We start from the raw sequence: 26788 nt of genomic DNA on the forward strand, positions 1-26788 counted from the left end.
ATCCAGCAACTGGACGCCAGATTCCAATCTAAGTCCAGAAGTCTGCTGTCCTCTCAATGGGGAAATTGTATTTCAGAGATCTTGGAGAAGGCCTGCATTTGATCCAGGTGTCTGACCAAGATAAAGCTAATGGAGGAAGACACTCACCTGCTCCATCTGCGATGTCAGGTCCAGATGTGGAGCAGAAGAGGACGTCTGTGTGGTCGATGATGAATTCCACCACAGCCGACTGCGTCTGCAGTTCCGTGCAGGCAGCTCTCCCGCTGGCGCAGGCAGACTCGCTCTGCTGTGATCTGTAGAAAAGGCAGGTTTTAGAAGTCATTCAGCCAAGATCGCTTCCCCAGCTCTGAATTACTGCAGCCCAAAGCTGTCAAACTGGGCTCCGGAGACTTCCGCAGCAGGCAATCAGTGATGCCACTGAAAAAGTTCTCCTGTCTGATCAAGGACACACCAGTCCCATCTACACAAGAGAGCAGCAATGCTCAGCTAGAAATTGTGCCCACGCGGGGTTGGAGAACAGTCCAGGCTCCTGCTCTGCTGTCAGCCACTCACTGCAGATTTTACAGGAGAAGAGCACATGTGGTGCAGAAGAAGGGAGGACTGCTTTATTCTACTGGAGAACAGATGTAAGCGTTCTGTTGAAATGGAAAAAGAAGTTTACCTTAGGAGGTTTGGAGCCCACACAATGGCTAAGTTCTTAGCATGCATGTTGGTGACAGAGCTGTTCGCAGACAGACAGGCCAAGTGTCTCATCAGGAACACCAGGGTCCTGGGAAACAAGAGCAGCAAATGTTCAGCACCAGCGAGCATGCAATGATGCAATTCACAAAGCAAACCTCAATTCACACTAGTTGTTATTACTGCTACTGATGCTGAAGATGAAGTAGACCCAACTTGACCAAGTGCCACGCTGCAGCACCCAGCCCCAGCACAGCACAGCACAGCCATCAGCTGCACCAAGCGTGCCCCCATGCCCAGGAACTGACCCCACAAATTAACCCCATGCAGGGTTTCAGCACACCCAGGCATCCCGTTGCTTGCGGGAGACAAAGCCTGGAATCGCACCATTGCCCTCTGAAGTGCAGCAGGGCTGAGCTCAGCAGGCTGAGGGCAGCACTGACCTGTAGTGAGGAGCGGGCAGCTGCTGGATGGTGTCCCGCATTCTGACCAGCCGCTCCTCCTCCGTAGTGGCACCAACAGCATCCTGGAAAAGGGCAGAAAGGGATTGAGACACAAATCAGGCGAGATACCTGCCGCAGGGTCGGGAACCATGGGCACAGCGCGCTGCTGGTCAGCACTGAGAAAGATTTTAGGCCTCCCCAGAGGCAACTGGCAAACATAGCGGCACGCAGCTGGTGCCACCACGGCCAAGGAGTCCAAGCACCGGGCCGGTTTACAGCCTGGTTGGGCAGCTCAGCTCCTCGCAGGGGGCATTCATCTCCAAGTACGCTTGGCTATTAATCCCCTTCCTGTTCCAGAAATAGCTGGGGAATAGCAACAAACAAACAAACAAACAAACAAGACAGGAATTCTCGCAAGCACTGTGAATATGGAAATAACCACCTCCTGGGGCCACCAGAAGCGGCATCAGCACGATGCAGGATGTGGCAAAGACATGCGAGTAAACCCCATGGGGCTAACAGAAGAAGGGCCTCAGAGCCGGGGCCCTGCTGCAGCCATCTCCCAAGAAAGAGCCCAGCGAAGAGGGAAAGGAAAGGCGTTGCCTCGTGCTTACCGAGAACTTGTCGTACAGCTGGTCGGTCAGCAGGGGGGTCGGGAGCTCCCTGAAGTACATTTTGCAGAGGGAGCTCGCGCTGTGAACGTCGCGGACGGTTAGCTCAGGAACCTGCTCACACTCAAATTCCTGGCTGCAGAGAAGGACACGAAAGCGGTTGAGAAAGAGGAAAGCAAGTCAAAAGCCACACCCAATGCAATCAAGAGTTGGAAGGGCTTCCTGATCTACAGGAGAACACAAACACTCGGCCACCAGCACCACGTCAGCCGTGCTGGATGGGATGTTCCCAAAGGAGACCTTTTCTCTGTGCTAAGGCATTGCCCGCAGGCCTCTGAACGCCCGCAACAGGGCACGTGCCCCTGCTGGCAGCTGTGTCTGTCAGTCGCAGCACTCTTACCGCAGTCTCTGGACGTTGGACGCCACGCCGGACAGGCGGTATATCCCCTGCACCACGCCATGCTGCTCGATGAACTCGGCGCAGCTCTGGAGGACCTGGGGGACTAAAGAACACGTGCCGGCGGTTACTGGAGCTCCTCAGTCAAGTCCTGCCTCAGGCTGCGCTCCCGTCACATCCCATCCACTAAGCCCAGCCGGGCTTGGCTGAAGCAAATACAAACGTGCTTGTCCCTTAGGAGCATTTCCCTTGCAGCCATCACCTCCTCAGTTGATCTTTCAGCCATCAACTCCCATTCCCCGTTTCTCCACTGGTATCAACCTGCCCCTTGCTACATACCATCTCCCTTTCATCGTTAGGTTCTCAAACAGGGAAGCTCTCAGGAATGGGCTGTCCCTTACCATCACGACCAGAGTGCAGAAGATGCTCTCCCAGGTCACAGCCAAACACCCTCTCCTTCTCCACCTCCTGCTCTTTCCGTTGCTTTGGGCGGGCCTTCACCACGGAACGAAGGAAGGTGAGGAGCTTGCCGCGCTTCTTTGGCACTGCACAACAAAAGGAAGAAACCAGTTCATCTCAGGTTTGGCTCCGTTGGACGAGGCCGAGCACAACACATTCTACAGAGCACCTCAAAACGGGAAGAACATGATGAGCAAGTGCGTACCAAAATGGATTTTCCCCAAGCCTGGATGAGTCCAAGGCCAGACTGGATGGGGCCCTGGGCAGCCTGGTCCAGTCCCACTTTAAACGTGGAGCTTGGTTGGCAGCCCAGCTTGAGGCAAGGGGGCTTGGAGCTTGATGATCCTCGAGCTCCCTTCCATGCCAAGCCATTCTACAAGGATTCTAGGATTTCCCCAACTCCAGTCATAAAACACAGGAGGACTGGGCCAAATCTCTGCACGTTCTGATGGAGTTGAATGCACTCCTCTTGCTTAGCTTGCTCAACCTGGGCATTAAGGACCCTCTTGAAAAGCCACGTTCTGATCAAGCATGTCACTAGCACAACCAGACCTCTATCTGTCCACCAGGGACGCTGGCTGTTCTCAGCCTCGTACGGACTTGCCGGAGAACTGCCTTGGCCTTCCCTCATTCTCACTGCCTACAAAACACCAGCCATACGCCCCGTGCTATGCAGGAAGGATTATCAGCACAGAGGATAAGGGGGGAAGGATAAGGGAGGTATTAAACATGGAACACACCCAAAAAAGACTCCATTTTGCTTCCCTGCACCATCAAATGTATCATCGTACCTGGCTTTGGCACTGAATTGATGAGAGCCTCGGGAACTTTGTTGTTAATGAGTTCCACACACTCCCCAGGGAAAAATCCAACCTGTAACAAGAGCAAAAAGAGAAGTGCAATACTGAATAAAGCATTTCTCAGGCCTGAACGCTTCAACCAAAAACCACGTAACTTTTTCCTTGGAACGTGCTTGCCGAACAGTCCATAAGGCTATCCAGCACAAAATGGCCTGCTTCAAAGTAACAATCATTCTACATTTGCAGCCAAAAGATCCCGAAAACGGCTTACGGAGCAGGGAGAGGACAAGTATGCTACACACCCCTAAACCCCAAGTGTGCCTGGACAGAAAGACTTCATGTAGAAGTTATATATTATGATAGATTGATGCATCTGTATCTGAGTTGGCACAGCCTATGAACTTTCTGCTTGCTGACTGAGATGCAGCTGCCATCCCCAGCTCTGAGCTACCCAGCGTTCTGCAGCCAGCAGCAGCAGCAACAAGCGCGCAGAGGCTCTGTTACCCTGCCTCATCTCAGCTGACAGGCAGCGACTTCCTAAAAGACGCTGACTTCACCTTCTGCATGGGTGCAAGCACAAGTGCTCAGAGACACTGAAACACGTGTCCTAGCTGCTGCATTTCCAAAGGTGCGGTTCAGTGGCCGTGACCTGATGCACGCTGTGAGGGCTCTTCTTTCTAAGTTAACTGAGGAGGCAGTTTCCTACAAAGACCAACTTTCAGCTCTGGCCTAAGCCCACAGCAAAAGGGAAAGTCCTCTGACACCAGCACAAGAAAACCATTTTCCATGTGGAGCCATGCTGTGCAGGCAGGGCAGCTCTAAGCTGAGATTCCTGCCTCGACCGAAGTTGCGCTCTCACGTCTGAAGCTTGGGCCTACCTGAAAGCCGTGCTTGCCTCTCCAGCGGGGGCTCAGCTCCTGAGGCGGCATCTCGATGACACACACGAGGTCTCCCACCTGCAAGAGATTGCAACGTCAATCCCAGCTTCAGCACGGCTGGGAGGAAAGCGCAGCTCAAATGACTGCATTCTTCTGCACTGCCCAATATCGTCAAGCTTGAGAGCCATTGCACCAGTGCAGCTCTTCAGGCATTTGCAGTCGTACAACTGAATGTGGAATAGTCGCTATGTTACACAATGTACAGAATACAGCTGTTTTGTAGGAAATGCTTCTCAAAATGGGCTTCCTGAACAGATCTACACACCCCATACACCGGTCTGCTGTTGCTCAGACATCAGGCTACAATACTGGCTAGAATCTGTTTGATAAGAAGATTCAAATTGCAAATAAAGCCATATTTTAAAGATGGCTGAACTCCTCCCTGCATCCAACCCAGTGCAAGTCTAATCTGGAGCCGCATCTTCTGAGCTTCACCTCACCAAACATTCGGAAGGTGTCTGAGAATATTCCTGAGAGCTTCACACGTTATACTCTTCTGTACAGGACAACAAGGAACGCCCTTAACTGCTTACCTCCAAGGAGAGTTCACCCGGTGCCTGGGCAACGTATCTCTTAATAACGTGGGCAGCAGCAATAGCTGGGATATTAAGAGATGACTCCTCACGGATCAGCAGGGGCTTCCCGTTGTTCTCAGCCTGAAACAGAGAGCACAGGCCATGGTGAGGAGCTGAGGGCAAACGAGGAGGATTTCAGGCTGAGGAGCATGTCAGCAGAGAAAGCTGCAGGAAGTGCACTCCGTCCTTATCATGGGCACACAAGAAGGAACGGCAAGGCTAAGAACAGCTGTTTCTCTTCCTGGTGTGCAGCAGGCGCTTGCCAGGCAATGGCAAGATGCATCTCTCTCTACCCAGGCTAATCAGCAATGGCAATGGCCCAGACAGGTGGCTGTGCCCATTTCACCCCATCCTTTCCTGCGCTCTTTGTCCAGGAAGGTCGATTGTTTCAGATGCTAGGAGAGCGTTCAGAAGGAAACGAAAGCTACGGCTGCAGTTCACAAGGTGCAAACGGTGCCACTGCAAGCACAAAGCAAGACTCTCATGAGCCGTTCAACCAACAGTGAGGCCAAACAGGAGCAGACAATGTTTGTTGTTTCTGCAGCTATTTCAAGGGAAAAATCAGAAGAGGACAAACACCACAACCGAGACGGCTCCGGCAGTTTCATAAACTTGCCACGCTTGCACTACTGCCTTCCCAAAGAGAAGCGTAAGTGTCTGCTCACTTCCTGTCACCTATTGCCTGGAGACCTCAGCCGTGGACTGGACACAGCAGCTGGGCCACTGACCCAATCCTTGGCTCACTACAAGTGCCAGCTTCCTTGAACTTGCTGAATATGAGAACAGCACTTGGTCTTTGGGGAACAACATCCAGGCAGGATGGGGAAAATGCTCCCGCATGTTTGTTACGCCACATCTGATTCTGTTGGTACTATGACTTCCATGGCCATCTAGATGCCCGCAGCAAGGAAAGAAAGCCTTGAAGGCAGCTTTTCAGTGACACCAATAGAGCCGCAAGGATTCGCTCTCTCTTGAAAAGCAGGAGAGCACATCTGCAGCTCACTCTGCTGGCTCAAATCAGGGAACAAAGACCAATCAGAGCTCCACACTCTACCTCCATCCGTGTCATGCCAGGCTCACAGCTGATCTCGCTGCACGCAATGCCCATCACAGCAGGCACGACAAGCTGGAATGAAAAGAAACACGCTCATATTTTCTCTGGTCACACACCACACAATTGAGAGACTTCTTCAGAACTACCCTTGGCTATCCTCTGGCACAGGCGGGTGCTCTAGAAGCAACCACTCTGTTCACTCCGTTCAAATGGGACAGCCCATTAGGCAGCATTTGACCAAGCGGCTGTCCCTCTGCTAGCAGATGGGCACTGGCACAAAGCAGCAGATGCATTCGCCCAGGGCGCTCTGACAGCGCAGCAGCAGGGCAGTGAGAGGAATCATTGCTGCAGGTGCATCTGCTCCCCGGCCCCGGCTCCCAGCAGCCTCACCACCGGCACCTGCTGCAGCCCCGCACATCAAGGATTTCCTCTGCTTGCATCTCTGCTGTGCTCCCTACAGCTGCCGCGCACACTCTCACAGGCCAAGCGTGCGTGCTTGTGACCTTGGGTCACGCTGTGCAGCTCAGCACAAACTGGGCCTAGGACTCTTTGCCTAAGGGATTGCTTTCCTTCAGACCAGCTGGTCACAGCACCACACACAGCATCCTCCTGAGGGCGGAGCTGCAGGGGAAGGGAAAAAACCCACACGGGACCAGTGTCCCATCAACGCTGGGTGAGGCTGTGTTACCAAACATGGTGCGACACACTGCTGGTCAACCACGTGGGGGGACAAAGCGTGGCACGTACCTGGCAGGAGATCAGAACAAGGTAGACAATTCCTTGAACTCGCAGCTGTTTCTTGTCACTTTGCTCTGTGCTTCCACGAGCGAAAGCTGCACCAAGGGAGCGGATAGAGGAGAGAGAAGGAACAGGTCTGTGAGCTTGCACAATGCAGCAAAGATGACAAGGGAAAAGCCACGGGACAAATGCCATCTTTGTGGATCGCTTGGGAATGCAGGTACTGGCTGAAAGTTACGTCTGATGGACAAGAGTAAGCAGTACGAGCTGCTAGGAGCTCCACCAGCCAGCAGTTTTCAACAGCTCACTGCCCACCCGTCCATCCCACGCTGTCTCAGCTTACCTACAAGATGCTGCACAAGACACAAGGGGTGAAACCGAAGGCACTCAGTCGCTGCACAAGGGCAACAAGCGAGCTACTCACGCAGAGCTCAAGCGCTCCAATGAAGGGACGCAGCACGCACTGCTCCTCCCCTCATTCCAGCCTCTTGTGACATCACTAAGGGCCACCAGGCTGCTCCGCCATGACGACAGGGTGGGGAGGCAAGACCATGTCACAGGACCAGAAGATGCCAACACCGCACCCAACATTCTAGAATCAGTGGGCCCTTGGAATTCTACCTCAGCCCAATCCTGCACAAGCTGCCATGCGGTTGTCATGACCACAGCGCAGGACCCAGCGCTTGCTCCTGTGCAGCCTCGTACGGCTGGCCTCAGGCCGTCCCTCTGCAGGGCCTTCCTGCCCTCGGGCAGATGGACATTGCTTCCCAACAGCGTACCTCGCAGCGCAGGGCCTATGTACAATCCACACTGCAGTCCTTTGTTTAATTCAAGAGCATGTAACAGCTTCAATGCATTTCACCTGCAAGGAAGTCAAGGAAGAGATGGGAGAAACACCAAACTACTATGAGACTGCTTTATAAAATTCTTTCCCAGATTTTTGCCTTTTTTGCTTCCACGATCCCCTCATTTTCTCCTCCCCTTGTGGGGAAGCTGCCTTCAGTGCCTGACTTCAGCAGACAGCATGAAACACGACACGAAGACAAACGCTTGCCGTGAGTGTTGGGTGGCTGTGCTTTGCCAGGCCCAGGGCTGGGCAGTAAGCGCCACACAGCAGCCCCGAGCCGAGCCCTGCATGCAGTCACTGTGCCCACAGCTGGTGCACTGCTGCCAGAACCGATCCGAGGACTCAGGTGGACGCAGGCACTCCTGCTCTTTCTGCAAAGCCATCCTCTGCAGAGCCCGCTAGGTGCTGCTCACTGCTATGCCATGTGTTTACTGCAGCCCTGGGATAAACACACGTGCACTCTTCTGTGCAGCAGTGAGCTCCAGGCATGAAGCACCAGAGGGCAAACGGAATCTACTGCTGACTACATCAGCTCCTTCTTCTACCAACCACGGGGCAAATACCATGGGACAGAACACAAGGGGGAAAAGCACTTCTGCTTGCATGCCTACAGTGAAATTCAGAACAGCTACTGCAAGAAGAGCTCGTGGGGTAAACCCAGCCTCAGAGAGGCAAACACATCTGGTTCCAGGAGTTAGTATGGCACATTGTTGATGAAACGCTGCTCTGTTGCTCAGAGGGCACACAGCACGCTGCTTGGACAGGCACAGCAGTGCTGCAGCATCCAAGCTGAGCAGCAAAACCTCCCCAGCTCCCCTGGCCAACACTGCCAGGGAAATGCACCGCCTGCAGCCCCACGTGGCTCACTGCACGGGTACTGGGGGCTGCCTTCGTCTCAGGTGGAGGGATTTTCTTCAGAGTATCTGGTATGATGGTAAGTTTGGGCTCTAGGAGAAAAATCACACTGATAACGCTCCGATGTTTACAGATTCTGATAAGCAAAGTTGCACAAGGCCATTCTCAGCAAAGCTCTCAGCAAGAGGCTGGGAGGGAAGAGAATGAAGACAGCTGATGTAAACAGCTAGCTGGACATTGGTTGGCGGGTGGTGAGCCACTGCTTGTACATCACTTGTAATTTATTCATATGTATATATATTCAAAGATATGTACATACGTAACTACTATCTTTTTATCTTAGTAAACGGTTTTATCTCAACACATTACTTCGACTTTTCTCTTTCCACCCAATTCCACGGGGAAGAGAGGAGTCAGCGAAGGACTGTGTGGTGCTGAGCCCCCCGCTGGCTTCAACCACAACAGGGCTGCAGGGCAACAGGAGCAACATGAAGTGCACTGCGGTCAGGAGGAAATGAAAATGGGCTTGAGTTACACAATCCAACTGTTTCATTTTCCATAAAACAACGTATGGCGCCAATGAAACCTTTCCCTCAGTAAAAACATTTGCAAGGATGCTTTGAATGACTGAGAGCATGGGATACCTTTAACGTCACGCTGCTGACAAAATCTCCTTTCAGTGCAGCAACTCCTGGCACCAATACCTCTGAGTACAAGCAGCAAAGGGCACTGGGATGCTTTGAATGCAGTTTGAGCACGGATCTGAGGCCTCTGTGGAAAGGCCTTGCAGAGCACATCGTGTCCTGCACCAGGCAGAGCGCCGTGCATCTCTCATCTCCCCAGGCTTTGGGGCTTTGAAGCTGCACAGTGTTTCTTGAGAGCTTGTCCCCCAGAACTCCAGGGCACATTGAGCTGTTCCCCGGCAATTCAGAACTTGCGGAGTGTCAAACACAACAAAGAAGAAAAGAAAGAGGCAGAGGTTGTGGTTATGCACAGAAGCATACAGGCATGGTTCGGAAGAAGGACGCCTGCACATGTCAACTAAACAAAGTATTTACATCTCACAGTTACAGGATTTTGAACACCAGAAGCAGACAGCACAGTATTTTGAAAGCAGCAAACAGAGCAGTAGAACACACAACTCTGTTTCTTTGCTCGTGGCAGCCGTGAGGCTCGTGTTTTAGTGGCACACAGAAGTGCATCTCCAGCTGTCGTGCGTCTCACTGACCACAAGCTCAGCTGTGAGCTTTCCCTCAGCCTCACACCACAAGCAGAAAATAAAAGTACATTAACTTATCCACACGCGCCAATCTGGGTGTGAGGAATAAAATCCTATCAGGCCATGGGCAAAGCAGGGAGGACAGAGGCAGGAAGCAGGAAGGAGTTCAACTCCTTCCACACAAAAGACTGGGAGAGCTGAGTCAGCACCACGGGAGGAGTTACGACACGGCTTGGGAGCTTACAGAGAGACCTGAGATTGCCAAAGGACGGCGCCAGGGTAACTCTCACCAGTCCTGTGCTGGGCTCTGACGGATGCTGACTTCCACTTCCTCTGTCTTTTGTAGAAACAGGTGACAGATGCTCATTTTGTCTGGGTAACGCTTCTGTTGTTTCATGGTTATGACTGAAAAAAAAAAATAGCATGCAACTCCATAACATTTACCTCTCTGCTCTTCTTGTCAACACAACATCTAAGATGAGCATTACATGTCCCTGCACCTGATTGATAAGTAATCCAAGCCTATGTTCAAGTTGAAGGAGGATCCAAGTTGAATGGATCCAAGTTGAGGGAGGGAAGATTGAGGATGGATGTTAGGGGGAAGTTCTTCACAAGGAGAGTGGTTGGGCCTGGAACGGGCTGCCCAGGGAGGTTGTGGATGCCCCGTCCTTGGCTGTGTTCAAGGCCAGGTTGGACGGGGTCCTGGGCAACCTGATCTGAATGTGGATGTTTGGCGGCCCTGCTGGGCAGGGGGTTGGAACTACATGATCCTTGAGGTCCCTTCCAACCCGGGTGATTCTGTGATTCTGTTCCACACAGCTTCATCTCAGTGCCAAAAAGAAACACACAGTATCCTTTACGCTGGTAATTCTCTCAGGGCAAGAGCCTCCACTCTCACAGCAACAGCCAAGAGTTGAAAGGCTGAAAAAGCCTCCAGTCCCTGTGCATGTGGCTGCCTGCAAAGACAACAGCTGCCTGCTCTTCAGGAGGGTGATGCTCACCCAGCAAATGCTCAGCAGCAGATGCTGTTTCCTTACACTCAAAACTGTTAGAAGCGCGTGCAGCCCTTGGCATTACCTTTCCAATAAAAGCTAACATGTATCTAAACCATTCCTTCTGTGTTAGTATCTGGATCCCCAGTTAGGGCTTGAGCTCCAGACGTCAGCACAGTGTGCATCTGGAAGACATGTCTCAAAGCTGAGAAGAGTCAACTCTTTGACTTGGGCACAACTCGCCAACCATGAGCCATGTCTTGCCAACTTGGCTCATCTGACCACGTGGGAGGTCAGTTCCAGTGCACCATTCATGAGCACAGACACGAAGGAAACCAATCAGCTCCACATTAGAAGGCCTTAGGTAGGCAGAGACCCACAGCGAAAGCCCCCTGTGCCAGCCCTTAAATGGGCTCCATCCCTTCATCTTCTGGTGTCCAGGCTCCAACATTTCCTGCAGCTGCAGGTCAAGGCCCAGCATGGCACTGACCCCACTGATATGGATGTTGTGGTTGTATTCCCACATCAACCTGGGGCCACACACCTGAGAAATGGGGCAGAGCCCATGGCTGCCCCATGGCTGCCCCATGGCCCTACTCACAATGGTGGCGTTGCCATCATGGGCCAAAGCCATGCCCATGTGGGCAGCAGTGCAGTTCTCTGTGGGTCAGCGCAGTGCTGTTCTCCTGGCCAACCCCACCCAACCCCCTGTTCCCACTCACCCCACAACTCCACCTCTGTGCACTCCCTGCTCTCCACCTCACAGCCATACAACCGCTCCACATCTGGGGCCCCCACCACCATGCTGGGGGAACACACACATGTGGGGCTGACCCATAGCCCCAGGGATTCAGGATCACAAATGGGGCAGGAGATCCGTACCGTGCCTCCAGCAGTGCCAGCACCCATGCCCAAAGCTGTGGGTCCCACTGAGCTCCAGGACATGACATGGGGTTGAATGAATGTTGAAGATCCCCATGGGGAGGACAACACTTGGGGGGTACAGTGGGGTCATCGTGGGGCAGTGACAGCCTCATAGCACCCCACAGTGTCCCACAGCACCTCATTCATGCCAAGAACGACTCCAATGTCTCCATGTCTCCCCCACAACCCCCATGCTGCAATTCCCCTCACCCCCCTAGCACCATGCCCATAAGGACTACTGTGAGGAGGGCCTCACCTTGGGGCCACCACTTCCTTCCATCCCACAGCAGAAGGGGTTGTTGGGTGGGGGTGGGTGCTGTGGGGTGCCAAGGGGGCCACAAAAGTGGGGCACAGGGATGGGCGGGACTTGTCTGTAGGGAACCATGGGAGTCTGTGGGGACTGTGGGGGACCATTGTTGTGTCTGTATGAGACTTTGGGGTCTGTGGGGGAACCTCAGTGAGCACAGAATGGCACAGGGACCATAGTGGAGCACGGGATCATAGGGGACATGGGAGTTGGTAGGGGAAATGAGGGACGTGCGGGTCTATAGGGGATTGTGGAGGACCATGGGGGTCCAAAAGGGGATGCGAGGTATGCAGGACACCATGGAAGGTATTCGGGTTCACAGAGAATCTCGGGCCCCATGGAGGGCTGTTGTGACCATGCTGTGGGGTCTGTGGGGGGCACAGGGACCCAGGGGCCCATAGAGGACACTGACCTGCACACCACTGCAACTGCAGTTGTGCAGCACATCAATCTGCTGTCTCTGCTCTGTGCCCCTTGTTGCTATGGTAGAAGTCCTCCAGGCTCAAACATGCACACACTGGGGGTCTTGGAAGGGGTGACTCTTTTGCTCCATGTGGTCCTGATGGGCAATGGTTGGAGCTGAGTGTTTCTCACTGAGGGGCACTCGTGTGACTTTGAGTACAGGGGTTGACCCACAGATGCGCTGCAGAACCCAAGGGGGCTCCAGGTATCTGATGGGGCAGACTGGAATACACTGGAGGTTCCTAGGGGCCCAGGGGTATGTGTCAGTATTAGAATGTCTGCTTCCCTATCTGCTAGAAATGTCTTTGAGGACAGACTGCGATCCACACACATTGGTCATCGCAGCTCATCCATTGATAAACCACCCTTGGCAGACATTCGTTTTACTTTTTTTTTTGCCTCATGGCTGTAAGGGAGCAGTGAGGTCACGACCTGAAGCAGTGACTGAGCACCTGGCGAGGGCTGCAGCTCTACGAGCACAGCTGGCAGCAGCTTACTTGCATCTCTGCAGTGTGATGCCGCCAGCGGTGCTTGTGCAGTGCGGTGCCGAGAGTGGCGCCGAGCCGATAAAGGCACACGCGCAGTTCTGCGCCAGGACTGGCGCTGGAGTGAAGCAGTGCCCTGATTTGCACATGCGTATTGCTTTCCTGAGACTTCTGGTCCCGGGTTGCTGTGGAGTCGGTGCTGCTGCACGCCGGTACCAACAACAGTACCAGCGACAGTGAATCCCTGAGCTGCTCACATTCCGCTGTTGCTGCGAGGGCTTTTATGTGGCTGGGGGACGGTGCAGGGCTGGGGCTGAAAGGGGCTTTTGCTGGTTCACTGGAGTGGAGAGCAAATTGCATGGCATGAGGCGCTGTGGAGCAGCTGTGAGCCCAACCGTTCCGTTCCTTGGTGGGTTCGGGCATAAAACGGCAGAAATAAACGAGGTGCATCCTGGATTAGAAGGGGGAGAAGATTGCAGAGCCGGCAGTCCAAGAATCGGCTGCTTGCCCATACCTGTAGTGGTGTTTTGAAAAAATTGCTATTGTTACGTTCATGGGCGCATGTTTGCTATTAGCTGGAGGACTGATCACCATAAAGAGTGGTGGATGAGCTGCGCAGAGCGGTTAAAACGCCACTTCCTCATTTCACAGAGTCACAGAATGACAGAATCACAAGGTTGGAAACGACCTGCAAGATCATCCGGTCCAACCACGCTCCCATTGCTGTCATTTGTGGGCACACGCGCTGTGCTGCTGGCAGGACTCGGCGGCAGACAGCGGCAGTTCCGCGCATTGGCCACGAGGTGGCAGCAGAGACCGCGGAAAGAACTTTTCCGACGGGACTGGGGGAGCGGCGGCGCAGCGCCTGGCGATCCGCACTGTGCTGTGAGGAGGGGAGAGGAGCGCGAAGTTCCAAGTGGAGGGGATGTGGGGGGAAAGAGGAAGAAGAAAGAGGGAAACTACTCCAAACCCAGGAGAGCTGTGCCAAGTGCTTATAAATAGCTGTAAAAAAGGAGTTGCTTTTTTTCTTTTTTCTTTTTGCCAGCGTCTGTTGCGTTGTTTCTAAATGTTCGAATACCAAAATGCAACTGCCCAGCAAATTTAATGATAACGGAATTAGAGCCCATTGGCAGAAAGCGTCGGGCCGTATTAATGTTTGCTCAGCCTCTGTCTTGTTTTTACTTCCACGTATTTTTTTCCAAGGACCTTTCTTTCACTGCGGGTTTCATTTTTGGCTTTTTGTTCTTTTCATGCCGTAAAATGGGAAGTTTTAGGTCCTAGCAAGTCTAAGCAGCCAGATCTGGCACAAAGCTGCAGTTCTGAGTTCTGTGTGGACCATGACAGTGTTCCTACAAAGATTAACAAAAACTGCAGTTCTCCCCCTAAGTTTACAGATGGAAAAAATTAATTCACCTGCCTAGAAAAAATTGATGTGTCACAGCTGCCATTGGCAAGATGGCCTGAGAGTTGTGTGGGTGCATCTGGCTGTGAGAGGAATGTCTCTGTGGAAGGACAGCTTGTTCCCCACTCTGATGGGGGCAGCTTCTCAGCTGCCCTACCCTGGTCTTCCTGCAGCTGGACAGACAGCCCAGAAGGGCACGGGGTACGCAGACCCTCCCCAGCCAGCTGCAGCAGTCGCTCCTGCCAGCTCTCCCTTTCCCCCCAACCGTTCCCATTTCGCAGGCTGGAGCCCTGTGTGGCAGAGGAGGAGAGAGCAGGCAGAAGGAAAACAGGGTGCTGGGATTCCTGCAGCTCGCTGCCAGATGTCTTCTCTGACATTTTGGGAGTGGGCAGGGGACTGTGGGAGCACCCTCAAGGCTCTGGGCAGGAGGGAAGGAAGCAAAGATGCAGCTGCAGGCAGCGGGCTCTGAGCTGGAGCAGTGCGGCCGGGCACTGTGCAGCTCCCAGTCTGGGCACACGGAGCAAATTTGTCCAGCTGAGGGCTGCAGGGCTGTCCTTACCAAGTCCTATCCTACAGGTCTGCATGGACTGCACCAGTTGCTCGAGCTCTTCCCACTGCAGGAGCTCAGAAGCAACAATAACCCTGGCCCAAGTAGGTAATGACAACATGCGCACACAAATACACCCGATACAGAATCTGGCATACTACAGTCCTCCCAGAGCTTGTTGCTGCTTTTTAGGCTGCTCTACAGCTATTCAGTCCATTCCCCTTCATTCCCCTATGTCTTGCCCCCTTTCTTCGTCCATTCCTTTTTCAGGTTTTCTCCTTGCTTTCCTCACTTCCTTTCCCATGCCTTCTCCCAGCAATGGCCCCATGTTCTGCTCCTCTTCTCAGCTGATGATCCTTAAACCACACTTGTCAAAGGCATGGGATCAGACCGCATACTATCACTGATTTTAAAACAGCCAAAGAAGTACACTATTACGTATGGATAACAAACTCCTACCTGCTGGAAAACCAGTATCAGCTCCTCATCCTGGAGCATCACCATCGCCCCCAGGTTGGGCTGGTGCCGCTCATCTGCCCCGCAGTGCTGCTCGAATGGCACCGGCACCTCCTGGCACAGCCTGCCATCTCCCTGTGTCACTTCTACATGTCACCTCCTCTCACCTCTGTAGTTCTGACCCCACACATCAAACCCATGTCCCCCCATGTCCTCATGCATCCCTGTGTCCCCATATGCCCTCTCATGTCCCCTCAAGTCCCCCCATGTCCCCTGCCCTGCTTTGCTCCTTGCTGATGTCACCATGGGGTTGAGGATGGGGACAAGGATGCCTGTGGGATGCATGGAGCCCTGGGATGAGTTGATGGCCGTGCGCAATGGGGTGATGGTGCCCTCGGCGCACAGTTGTGACACTGGGTGGGGGGGGTAGTGCCCTGCAAGTGGGGGTCATTGCCCCCAGAATGGGGCTCGTGCCCCACGCACATGGGCAAGTTGTACTGGCAGTGCTTTCTGGAGATGATCTGTCTTTTCTCCAGATCTGCAGCGACTTCAGCAATCCCGCGTCGAGCCGCAGCAGCAATGGGGCACTGCAGCACGCCAGCGATCTCTGACTCGAGGAGCGCAGGGCTGCATGAAGGATGCACTGCAGCCTCCCTGTTTCTGTGGGGTTTGGATTGCTGCTGGAGCCCAAAGGCCACACGCTGCCATACAGGCAGGTGCCAGGTTCACCCCCTGAGGACACCAAACCCTCCAATGACGTCACAGCGGCCTTTAATTGCTGTGTGAGGAGATGACGTGCGCTTCTCCCTGGGGAGCCGTAAGCTGAGCCTGGCAGCTGGGCAGCCAGCACTCGCTCCATTGACGCTGCTCATCTCAGCCCTTGTGCTGCATGTGCAGCTTCTCAGCACCTCGCTGTATCAGCACTGAAATCTGTGCTCCCCTATCTATTAGAAATGTCACCAATTGCCATTGAGGAATGGAAGCAAAATACGTGGGCCATCCTAGCTCGCCCATCAATAAAGCTCCCCTTGCCACACAGGCAGACCCAATTGGCTGCTGTTTTTTTTTTTTTTTTTTCCTTCATGCCTTTATGGGAACTTTGAGATCACAGCCTGAAGCAGTGATGGAGCACCTCGTGAGGGGTGCAGCCCTGCAAGCACAGGTGGAAGCAACACAGCTGTGGGAGCAGATGGGGCTGAGCCTGGCTCCAGCCCTCCCTCACCTCATCTGAGAGCTGGCAGGCCCACAGGCAGTGTCTCTTCCTGTAACTCCCTCCCCCCATGGGTTGTTGGGGGGCTCTGGTTCTTGGAAAGAGGTAAGCAATTCTTTCTTCATCGTAGGGTTTTGGTCTTTCCCTTCCTGTGGGGATCCTAAGCTGGTTTAGAGTAGCTCTATCTGCTTTGCCTGTCTTTATGATGCCCTTCAATTGTTTTCTGCGGGAAGTGAAGGGGGTATCTCCCTTTCTCTGAACTGGTAATGCAGGGACTGATGCTCGTTCCTTTCTTTTGCTCTTATCTCATTTCTGGAATGCACCGATCAGCCCCAAGGTAACGCTGGTTGGCTGACTGTGAATTGCAACTCTGGAAATGCCTGGAGCTGATGCTCTTTTCCATAAAGGGATTCTGTGTTCTCAAGATCTTCTTTGCAGCTCTTTTTAAACTCAATACTTCTCATGAAGTCTCTGCTCCCTCTTTTGTGGGCACGTAATTAAATTATGTTCCTTGTCTCTTTGGATCTTGTTCTGTTTTGCAGCTCGATGGGATTTAATGGTTTCTGGGGCTCCTCTAGTTAGTGGTTTAAGCACTGTGAAATCTGTGGAGCAGGCAATGGAGCCCCTCATGAGCCCCCTGTTCATGCATCACTTGTATGCAGGTGGGTTTTGTGATGGCTGTTGGAAGCTCACTTAAAGATGGAGTGGGGGTCACAAGGGGCTCCCTGGGCTCTGTTCTTCCAGCGCAATAAGTGATGTGACTGGTGATAGAGTGCGGTGCATCCATCAGGCTGGGACCTGAGCTTAAGAAGATCTCTGCGCTCCAGCATTTGTAGGTTCAGATGTTTACTTCTCAGCCATATTGCCAGGGTTCAATACCCACATTCTTCAAAATGCTCCATTGGGTTTGGCACTCTCTGGCATCTTTGGCAGAGACTTCACTGGGATGGCCAAAGATTAAATCTGCGCTCCCTTTCTTCATCCTCACTTAGTGCAATGCAGTCTCCACTACTGGAGCACACTGAACACAAGCGTTCTGTTCCTGTTTCGTCTGGTTCTCTCCTGGATCCCCCTTATGAATTTGTAACAGATGCCAGGGCATGGAGCTCAGAGCATGCTGTGGCTGACCACCCTGGGGTCCTATGTTTTTTTCTGTTTCTTGCAGATCTTGCTTTGTATTTATAGGAAACGTATTTAGAGGAAAGATTGCCCTCTTCTGGACCACTTTGTCAGGATCAGCCCAGATCTCCATCCCAATTGTCAGGGGATGCTCTTAGTTTCCTAATCTGTATGATACCCAGCGCCCCTCTTCCTTCCATCCCCTGACTCCCATTAAACAGCTAGTTCTGCAGCTATGGGACCCAGCAGTGTGATGAAACAAGGCCTCTGGTCTGCTGATGTATGGGAACTGCTGAGCCACAGCCTGAACCTCTGATTGATCACCTGAGGCGAGCCATGAGTCAGGCAGAGGAGCACAGGTGAACGCAATGCAGCTGTGCTGCTGGAAGGGGTGGAGCCAGGCTACAGCCCTCCTAGACCTGTTTAAGAGCTGGCTACCAGAGGGGAAGGTTCTCTTCTGGAGATCACCTCTACTGGTGTTTTGTAGGTGAGCCCAGCATAAGGGTAAGCCTTTCATTTATTCTCTGTTGTTATCATTGTCCACTTTGCCTTACTCTCTTGATTATATTGTGATTGTAACATCTTGATATCCATTGATTATGCAGCTGAATACTGGGACTGCCATGGACAGGCTCTGTGGCTGATGTGGATCTTCCTGGTTGGACTGCTTGGTGAGTGTCCCCAGAGCTGCTGAGCACTCAGGCCTCCCTGCCTGCCCTGATTGCTCATCAGGCCATCGACATCCTTTGTGTCGCCGTTCCTCGTGGCATCAGCTGTCTCATACCATAGAGACAGACCATCTCACACCATAGACTGCTTGGAGTCAGAAGGGACCATTTGTGATGATCTAGTCTGACTCCCCACAAGGAACAGAGCCCGATCCAACCTCACCTTGGAAGAGACAGGGCATCCAGCACATCTCTGGGCAACCTGTTCTACTGCCTCACCACCCTTACTGTGGAAGATATTTTCCTTATATCTAACCTGATTTTTCCCTTGTTCTTTCCTTTTGCTCCAATTTAAGTATTGAACGGCTGTTACCAGGTCACCTCGGGGCCCTTGCTTCTCCGTGCTGAACAGCCCCAGCTCTCTCAGCCTGTCCTTGGAGGAGAGCTGTTTGATCCCTTGGTGGTTTTTTTTTTTTTGTGGCCATCCTCTGATGTGATCCAACAGGTCTGTGTCTCTTCTGCACTGAGGACTCTACATCTGGACACGATCCCTAGATGTGGGATTGTACAGAATAGAGACTCAGATAAGGGAAGCCTCTTTACTTCACAGGTCCTACAGGAGCTGATGAGAACTTCAGAAATGAAGTGGGAGCTCCATACTCTGTGGCACCCTCCTTCTTCAGGGAAAGTAGAATGAATCAATCAGATGCTGAAAAAGCACTTGTCAAAATTGGTTTTAGAGACCAAATTACCATGGACAAAGTGTTTGCCTGTAGCCCTTGTCAGAATATGAACCACTCACAGAAAAGGCTTAGGAGTATCACCATACGAAGTGCTGTTTGGGTTGCTGTACTTGGGAATGGTGAGATGCCCGCTCTTGAAACCAAGGGTAAGTTTCTCCAGAACTGTGTACTCGGGTTGTCTGCTGCTCTGTTACCCCTTAAGGAATGTGGGCTGTTGGCTCAAACTCCACCTCTGAAATTTCCACTACACTCATCCCGTGTTGGAGACTGGTCCCAATACGCACCTGGAAGGAGTCAAAGCTTCAGCCCGAGTGGGATGGAATGGACCATTTCAGGTACTGCAGTTGATGTTGTCTACCTTGACTTCAGCAATGTTTTGTTACAGTCTCCCACGTCATCCTGGTAATGAAGCTGAGAAAGTGTGGGATAGAGGAGTGGATGATGAGGTGGGCTGAGAACAGGTTTACTGGCTGAGCTCAGTGGTGGTGATCGGCGGCGCAGAGTGCGGCTGGAGAGCTGTGAGCGGCGGTGCTCCCGGGGGTTGGTGCTGGGTCTGGTTGTGAAGGGGAGATTGTGTTTGTGCTGTAGAAGCTTTTAGTATTTTCTGTATGTAGTGCTGGCTTTACTGAACTTACAGCCCTCTTGTGAAAGAGCTGTTTGCCTTCCACTAAGAAAGTTGCTGAGCAGAGTGAAAAGATAAAGATTTGGGGTGTTCTGAATTGAGCCAGGCACAAAATAAGGCAAATGTGCAGGGTGGAGAGAGAGAGCCCAGCACAGGGCAGAACAAACGTGCTCACTCTTGGTTGGCACACCAAAAGCCTGAGCTGCCATTCAGGCTGGGGAGCTGGGCAGTATCAAACCAGATGAGGTGGAACAAAAGCAAGTGTTGAGCCTTGCACCTGGGAAGGAATGGCTGCAAGGCTCAGCAGAGGTTGGGACATGACCAGCTGGAGAGGAGCTCTGCAGAGAAGGACCTGGGGGTCCTGGTGGATGACAGGTTGGCTGTGAGCCAGCAGTGTGCCCTGCTGGCCAAGAAGACCAATAGGATCCTAGGATGCATTAAAAGGAGCGTGGCCAGCTGAGCAAGGGAGGTGATCCTCCCCCTCTGCTCTGCCCTGGTCAGGCCTCACCTGCAGTACTGCATCCAGTTCTGGGCTCCCTGTACAAAAATGACAGGGATCTCCTGGAGAGAGTCCAGCAGAAGGACAGGAAGATGATAAAGGGCCTGGAGCATCTCCCCAGTGTGGAAAGGGTGGGGGACCTGAGTCTGTTCAGCCATAAGGAGAGAAGACTGAGGGAGGATCTGATTAATGCTTATGTATATGTTAAGTGTGGGAGTCCAAAGGGCACGGCCAACCTCTTGTCAGAGATCTGTGGGGACAGGAGAAGGGGAAATGGCCATAAACTGGAGCACAGGAAGTTCTGCACCAAAATGCAAAGGATCTTCACAGCAAGGATGATGGAGCACTGGAACAGGCTGCCCAGGGAGGCTGTGGCTTCTCCTTGTCTGGAGATATTCCAGACCTGCCTGGACACCCACCTGTGTGGCCTGCTGTAGGGAGCCTGTTTTGCAGGGGATTGGACTCAGTAATCTCTGGGGGTCCCCTGCAAGCCCAATTCTGTGATTTTAATCCTTGCTTCTTGCAGCAATGCAGCGTTTCAGAAGAGAGAAAAGCACGGCAGGCATCAACTGGATTTCTGTGGTTGGTGAAGCTGTGCTGAGAACTGGGCTGACTGCCGCACCTGGAAATGAGTCTGCAGACTTTGCACCCAGAGGAATGACTTTTCCCTGCAGGTTGGGCTTGTCTAAGGTAGGTCACTGGTGAGAGAGCTTCTGCTTTAAAACATCAAGTTGTATAAATGAGGAAATCTTAAAATCAAGATTGCCAATTCTTTTTTACCTAAGTGATTTTTTTCACAAGGAAAGACTTGAAATGCTGCTTGCTAATGGAAGATGGAGAGAGGAAAATCAAGTGACAGGCACGCTGTGCATAGCCAGCACATAGCATCTGCACCGCTCTCCCCCTGTACAGAGCAGCTCAGCAAGCTTGGTCTGGGCCATGGAAGGCAGCATAGAAACATCTGGACCAATCCCAACAGAGCTGGTTCTGCAGGTTGGTTGTCTTCCGCTGTGTGTCTGCCGTTCTGTTGCTCTGGGGTAGATTGGTTGATGTTCAGCTTGTGGATCTGAGGTCTGAGTTTAAGGCTGTGGGCATCATCCAGGAGTTGGGGTAGGGTATGAGGCAAGGAAAATTGGGGTAAGAGGATGAGGCTTAGGACCAGGAACCTCTTCCATCACTATTAGCTCTTGCCGTTCTTTTTTTGCGTAGGAATCCATGTGGGTTTTTTAATGAAGAACAAATTCGTGCAGCTTGTGAGTGAATTCATTCACACCTGTTAATCGTTGTTCTTCTCTACGTGGAGCTGCAATTGCAATGGATGCTTGTGGTCTGATGTGCAGCCCCCTCTGGCGTGCTCAGATGAGCCAAGCTGGCAAGGCCTGACTCTCGGTTGGTGAGTTGTGCCCAAGGTCAGAGAGGTGACTCTTGTCGGCTTTGAGACGCATCTTCCAGTTGCACGCTGTGTTCTTCCTGTTGTGTTGAGCTCTTGAGCTCCAGCCCTAAGTGAGGATGCAAGCGCTACCGCAGAAGGGATGGTTGAGATAGGAAGTGCAGTGCAAAGGGCTGGAGCCAGCAGGAGCAGGGATGTGATCATCCCCTGTACTCAGCTCTGGTGAGCCCTCACCTTGAGTGCTGTGCTCAGTTCTGGGTCCCTCACTACAAGAAGGACCATGAAAGCCTGAAATGCGTCCAGAGAGGAGCAGAGAAGCTGTGAGGGGTGTAGAGCACAAGTCTTACAGGGGGCGGCTGAGGCAGCTGGGATTATTTAGCCTGGAGAAGAGGAGGCTCAGGGCAGACCTTATCCCTCTGCACAATGAGCTGAAGAGAGGTTATGTTGAGGTGGGGGTCGTCCTCTTCTCCCATGTAAGTAGCGATAGGACTGGAGGGAACGGCCTCAAGTTGCATGAGGGGAGATTGAGGCTGGATGTTAAGAAACACTTCTCCAAGAAGTGGTCCAATGCTGGAGCGGGCTGCCCAGGTTGGTGACAGAGTTACGGTCCCTGCAGGTAATCAAGAAATGTTAGATGTTGTCCTGAGGGACATAAGGGGCTTAGTGGGAAATGGTGGTGGCAGGTGGACGGTTGGACTGGATGATCTTGGAGATCTTTTCCAACCTTGCTAACTTTGTGTTCCTATGAAAGGCATCTGCTGGGCGAGTGCTTTGGTGGGTGAGCATCAGGCTGCTGGACAGCAGGCAGCTGTTGTCTGTGCAGACAGCCACATCCACTGGGAGTGGAGTCTTTAACCTTAACCTTGTCTTTCGTGTCTCATGTGCAGTAAGGCGTGTTGTTATAAAGCACCATCATAGGGGCAACCTTGATTTCTGCAGCCACCAGAGCTCTCCGCTGTGCTTCTCCCTTGATGTGATGTGAGACCGTATTGGAGGCCATGCAGAAGCCTGGATAGGTGAAGTCAGTTGCTCTTCCTTTTCCCGCCCAGTGCTGGAAATAGCAGGGAATGGGACTGGGGGACATCCCAGCAGTGGGTTCCTCTCAGCAGAACCGAATGACTGTTCTGGTGCATGTATTTGGAGTGAATCTGACGCCAGTTAGAGAAATGAGGGGCCTGTGGACAAAAAGAATGTGCTGCATTTTGCAGTGTAAGATGTTCTCTGAGCTGCTGCTAACAGTGCCCAGCATGCTTCCTTTTTGATGGGGAGAGGTTTAGCAAGGATTTTTTAGATGAAAATAGTTAATCCCATATTTCCTTTTCACTGACCTTTATTTCATCTAGTTCTTGAAAAGTTACCTTTGGACTCCACAATACTATGTATTACTGAAGAGAATACACGTGCACCCTGCGCTTTTCATCTGCACAAAGAATCTTGTAAACGTCTTTGCGTGTGTTTCTTCTTGGCACTGAGATGAAGCTGTGTGGAACATTGGCTTGCATGCGTTTTCAATCAGGTGCAGGGATGTGTAACGCTCGTCTCAGATGTCAGGGTGACAAGAAGAGCAGAGAGGTAAATTTTAGAGGGTTGCATGCTATTTTTTTTTTAATTTTAATTATTAATTTTTTTACAGTCATGACCATGGAACCACAGAAGTTTACCCAGACAGAAGGAGCCTTTGTCATCTGGACTTCGTACCAATGACACAGGCAGTGGAAGTCAGCATCCCAAGCATCCATGAAACCCCTGCACAGGACTGGTGAGAGTTACCCTGGTGCCGTCCTTTGGCAATCTCAGGCCTCTCTGTCAGCTCCCACGCTGTGTCGTAACTCCTCCCGTGGTGCTGACTCAGCTCTCCCAGTCTTTTGTGGGGGAGAGCTGGAGTTGAACTCCTTCCTGCTTCCTGCCTCTGTCCTCCCTGCTTTGCCCATGGCCCACTGAGCCTCCATCCTTGTTAGGTGTCTTGAATTACTGAGTTGCTTAAGGATCGGGTGGACCAATTAAATTCTTAGCGATGTCTCTAGATCCACGTGTGCACAAAAGCACACTCTGATGCAGTCAGTGTAATGATGAATACACGCCTTGTTTCCTTTAGCCCGTATTTTTAGTTCAGGAGAACAGATTTCTGGAATGATGTTCAGCTTGGCACCAGAATCCCCTTGCCGCCCCCCATTGCAGTCACTCACGAGGGCTTGAGATCCACAGGGAGGAAGTATTGCCGATAATTACAATCCGTGGTTTTAAAACTGATTTAATCTATGGTGGATGATATGAACAGTCGTGGTGAATGATGTGGTGAGGCATCCCAGCAATTTTCAACAGGAATACTTCAAGGCAGCTTTTCAAGGTTTCTTTGAGAACTTTCCAAGTCTCCAGGAATTTTAAGCGCCAAGGTTTCTTAGCCTTCCGAATGGCAGTGTTTCTATCTAAGCTGGCAGCCTTTAAACCCAACCCAAAATGAAGCTTGCTCATCTCAGTGGAGGTACCTTAGCTATATTCTAACGCTGCGTGCAAAATGAGTTTCACGTTTACTTGTCCTTTCTGACTCGCTACGTGTTTCATTGCAAAGGAAGAAAAGCTTGATGTCTGTGCCAAGGGAGACGTACACCGCACTTGCGCTGCCTGGACGATGTGGAAACTGGAAATTGTGGGGTGTGCTGAAGCATGCCCTCTCAGGTCAGTCTAAGCATACATAGAGTAGACCTGTCTAGCAAAACAGGGAATAGACAGTTAAACCCATTCTGTTGGGAAATACTCTCTCCTTCTAAGTACCTTTAGAACGTGAGTTTCTTCAATTAATTACTCAACTCATTTGCTTTTCCTGAATGATCCTAAGCTCTTTTCTCAGGCGACATCTGCACTCTGCTCAGTCTATGGAGAATCCCTGCCCGCAGATGCAATGACACAGCATGGCTCACCACCTCATTTTTCATTGCTTACTGTTATGGTAGCTGCCATCCATGTCCAGGCTGCATGTTCTTAGAGCTCTTCTGGAGTCCATGGGGCAGACTTATGGTTGAACTAAAGGGAATTTTTTTATAATGCTCTAGCTCCAGATGATTATCACTAGTATCATTGTATTAAAAAAAAAAAAAGGCGTTTTGAAGTAGTGCGATATATCTTCTGTGCCTCAGAATGTGGCACGTGTGGCATGAGAGAGTTTTGAGGCCACGAGGACTGCCCAGACAGCATGAGAACTGTAAGAGCAGAGAGCTATAGGTGATGCAGCGCTATTGGTGCCACCCGCAGGAAGCGGTAGCTGGAACAAAATATGGCCAGAAGAGTGATCAGATTGCGTTTGGTAAGGAACTATTTCCTTAGTTGTAGAACTTTGACAAAATGTATATTCAGGATGATGATCAGCATGCCAGGTGCTGGGACCATGCCGAAAGAGAAATGGTCTGAAAACGTCGGTGCAATTTGCAATATATCCCCTTCCACAAAGCCCTCAGATCCATGCTGCAACTGCATCCAAAGCAACGCAGAGCCCTGTGCTTGTTGTACCCGGAGCTGTCGGTGCCAGGAGTTGCTGCTGTGTTAGCAAGGACGTTGTGTCAGCAGTGTGCCGTCAGTGGGGTTGTTTGATGGCAATGAAACCGCTGAATGGTGTACCTCAAGACTCAGAAAGAAGATGGTAGTGGTGACTGTGTGTCTGGGTATAGATAGCTTGATACAGATCGATAGGACTGCAGTGTGGATTGTACATAGGCCCTGCGCTGCGAGGTACGCTGTTGGGAAGCAATGTCCATCTGCCCGAGGGCAGGAAGGCCCTGCAGAGGGACGGCCTGAGGCCAGCCGTACGAGGCTGCACAGGAGCAAGCGCTGGGTCCTGCGCTGTGGTCATGACAACCGCATGGCAGCTTGTGCAGGATTGGGCTGAGGTAGAATTCCAAGGGCCCACTGCTTCTAGAATGTTGGGTGCGGTGTTGGAATCTTCTGGTCCTGTGACATGGTCTTGCCTCCCCACCCTGTCGTCATGGCGGAGCAGCCTGGTGGCCCTTAGTGATGTCACAAGAGGCTGGAATGAGGGGAGGAGCAGTGCGTGCTGCGTCCCTTCATTGGAGCGCTTGAGCTCTGCGTGAGTAGCTCGCTTGTTGCCCTTGTGCAGCGACTGAGTGCCTTCGGTTTCAACCCTTGTGTCTTGTGCAGCATCTTGTAGGTAAGCTGAGACAGCGTGGGATGGACGGGTGGGCAGTGAGCTGTTGAAAACTGCTGGCTGGTGGAGCTCCTAGCAGCTCGTACTGCTTACTCTTGTCCATCAGACGTAACTTTCAGCCAGTACCTGCATTCCCAAGCGATCCACAAAGATGGCATTTGTCCCGTGGCTTTTCCCTTGTCATCTTTGCTCCATTGTGCAAGCTCACAGACCTGTTCCTTCTCTCTCCTCTATCCGCTCCCTTGGTGCAGCTTTCGCTCGTGGAAGCACAGAGCAAAGTGACAAGAAACAGCTGCGAGTTCAAGGAATTGTCTACCTTGTTCTGATCTCCTGCCAGGTACGTGCCACGCTTTGTCCCCCCACGTGGTTGACCAGCACTGTGTCGCACCATGTTTGGTAACACAGCCTCACCCAGCTTTGATGGGACACTGGTCCCGTGTGGGTTTTTTCCCTTCCCCTGCAGCTCCGCCCTCAGGAGGATGCTGTGTGTGGTGCTGTGACCAGCTGGTCTGAAGGAAAGCAATCCCTTAGGCAAAGAGTCCTAGGCCCAGTTTGTGCTGAGCTGCACAGCGTGACCCAAGGTCACAAGCACGCACGCTTGGCCTGTGGGAGTGTGCGCGGCAGCTGTAGGGAGCACAGCAGAGATGCGAGCAGAGGAAATCCTTGATGTGCGGGGCTGCAGCAGGTGCCGGTGGTGAGGCTGCTGGGAGCCGTGGCCGGGGAGCAGATGCACCTGCAGCAATGATTCCTCTCACTGCCCTGCTGCTGCGCTGTCAGAGCGCCCTGGGCGAATGCATCTGCTGCTTTGTGCCAGTCCCCATCTGCTAGCAGAGGGACAGCCGCTTGGTCAAATGCTGCCTAATGGGCTGTCCCATTTGAACGGAGTGAACAGAGTGGTTGCTTCTAGAGCACCCGCCTGTGCCAGAGGATAGCCAAGGGTAGTTCTGAAGAAGTCTCTCAATAGTGTGGTGTGTGAAGAGAGAAAATATGAGCGTGTTTCTTTTCATTCCAGCCTGTCGTGCCTGCTGTGATGGGCATCGCGTGCAGCGAGATCAGCTGTGAGCCTGGCATGACACGGATGGAGGTAGAGTGTGGAGCTCTGATTGGTCTTTGTTCCCTGACTTGAGCCAGCAGAGTGAGCTGCAGATGTGCTCTCCTGCTTTTCAAGAGAGCGAATCCTTGCGGCTCTATC

At 52.2% G+C, this 26788-nt stretch overlaps 2 protein-coding genes and 1 long non-coding RNA gene across 3 annotated transcripts; 1 reads left to right on the plus strand and 2 right to left on the minus strand.

Annotated features, from left to right (window-relative positions):
• Positions 1-13: 13 nt before the first annotated feature.
• LOC128074150 (rho GTPase-activating protein 30-like) lies at positions 14-1029 on the minus strand. The gene is made up of 3 exons (XM_052669745.1): positions 1022-1029; positions 662-769; positions 14-293 (listed from the first exon to the last, which is right to left on the minus strand). The coding sequence occupies exons 1-3, from the start codon at positions 1027-1029 to the stop codon at positions 29-31; spliced, it is 381 nt and encodes a 126-aa protein (XP_052525705.1). The 3' UTR covers positions 14-28.
• Positions 1030-1126: 97 nt separating this feature from the next.
• Positions 1127-5994, minus strand: LOC128074140 (rho GTPase-activating protein 32-like; the record flags this gene model as incomplete). The annotated part of the gene is made up of 8 exons (XM_052669731.1): positions 5956-5994; positions 4860-4982; positions 4267-4344; positions 3380-3461; positions 2531-2674; positions 2133-2235; positions 1736-1868; positions 1127-1204 (listed from the first exon to the last, which is right to left on the minus strand). Coding segments are annotated over exons 1-8 (756 nt in total), but the record flags the coding sequence as incomplete, so codon positions are not given.
• A 17108-nt stretch (positions 5995-23102) lies between these two features.
• LOC128074145 (uncharacterized) lies at positions 23103-26133 on the plus strand. The gene is made up of 3 exons (XR_008202998.1): positions 23103-23199; positions 24010-24116; positions 25848-26133. It is a non-coding gene; the product is annotated as an uncharacterized LOC128074145 (long non-coding RNA).
• The last annotated feature ends 655 nt before the right edge of the window (positions 26134-26788 follow it).

Source organism: Tympanuchus pallidicinctus, unplaced genomic scaffold (assembly GCF_026119805.1).
Source record: "Tympanuchus pallidicinctus isolate F22 unplaced genomic scaffold, pur_lepc_1.0 scaffold80, whole genome shotgun sequence".
Taxonomy (NCBI): Eukaryota; Metazoa; Chordata; class Aves; order Galliformes; family Phasianidae; genus Tympanuchus; species Tympanuchus pallidicinctus.

Bases quoted from the DNA above. Each gene is read 5' to 3' on its own strand.
- LOC128074150 (XM_052669745.1), bottom strand. The intron at 294-661 runs GTAAACTTCTTT...CCTTTTCTACAG, and splicing joins TGGGCTCCAAACCTCCTAAG to ATCACAGCAGAGCGAGTCTG.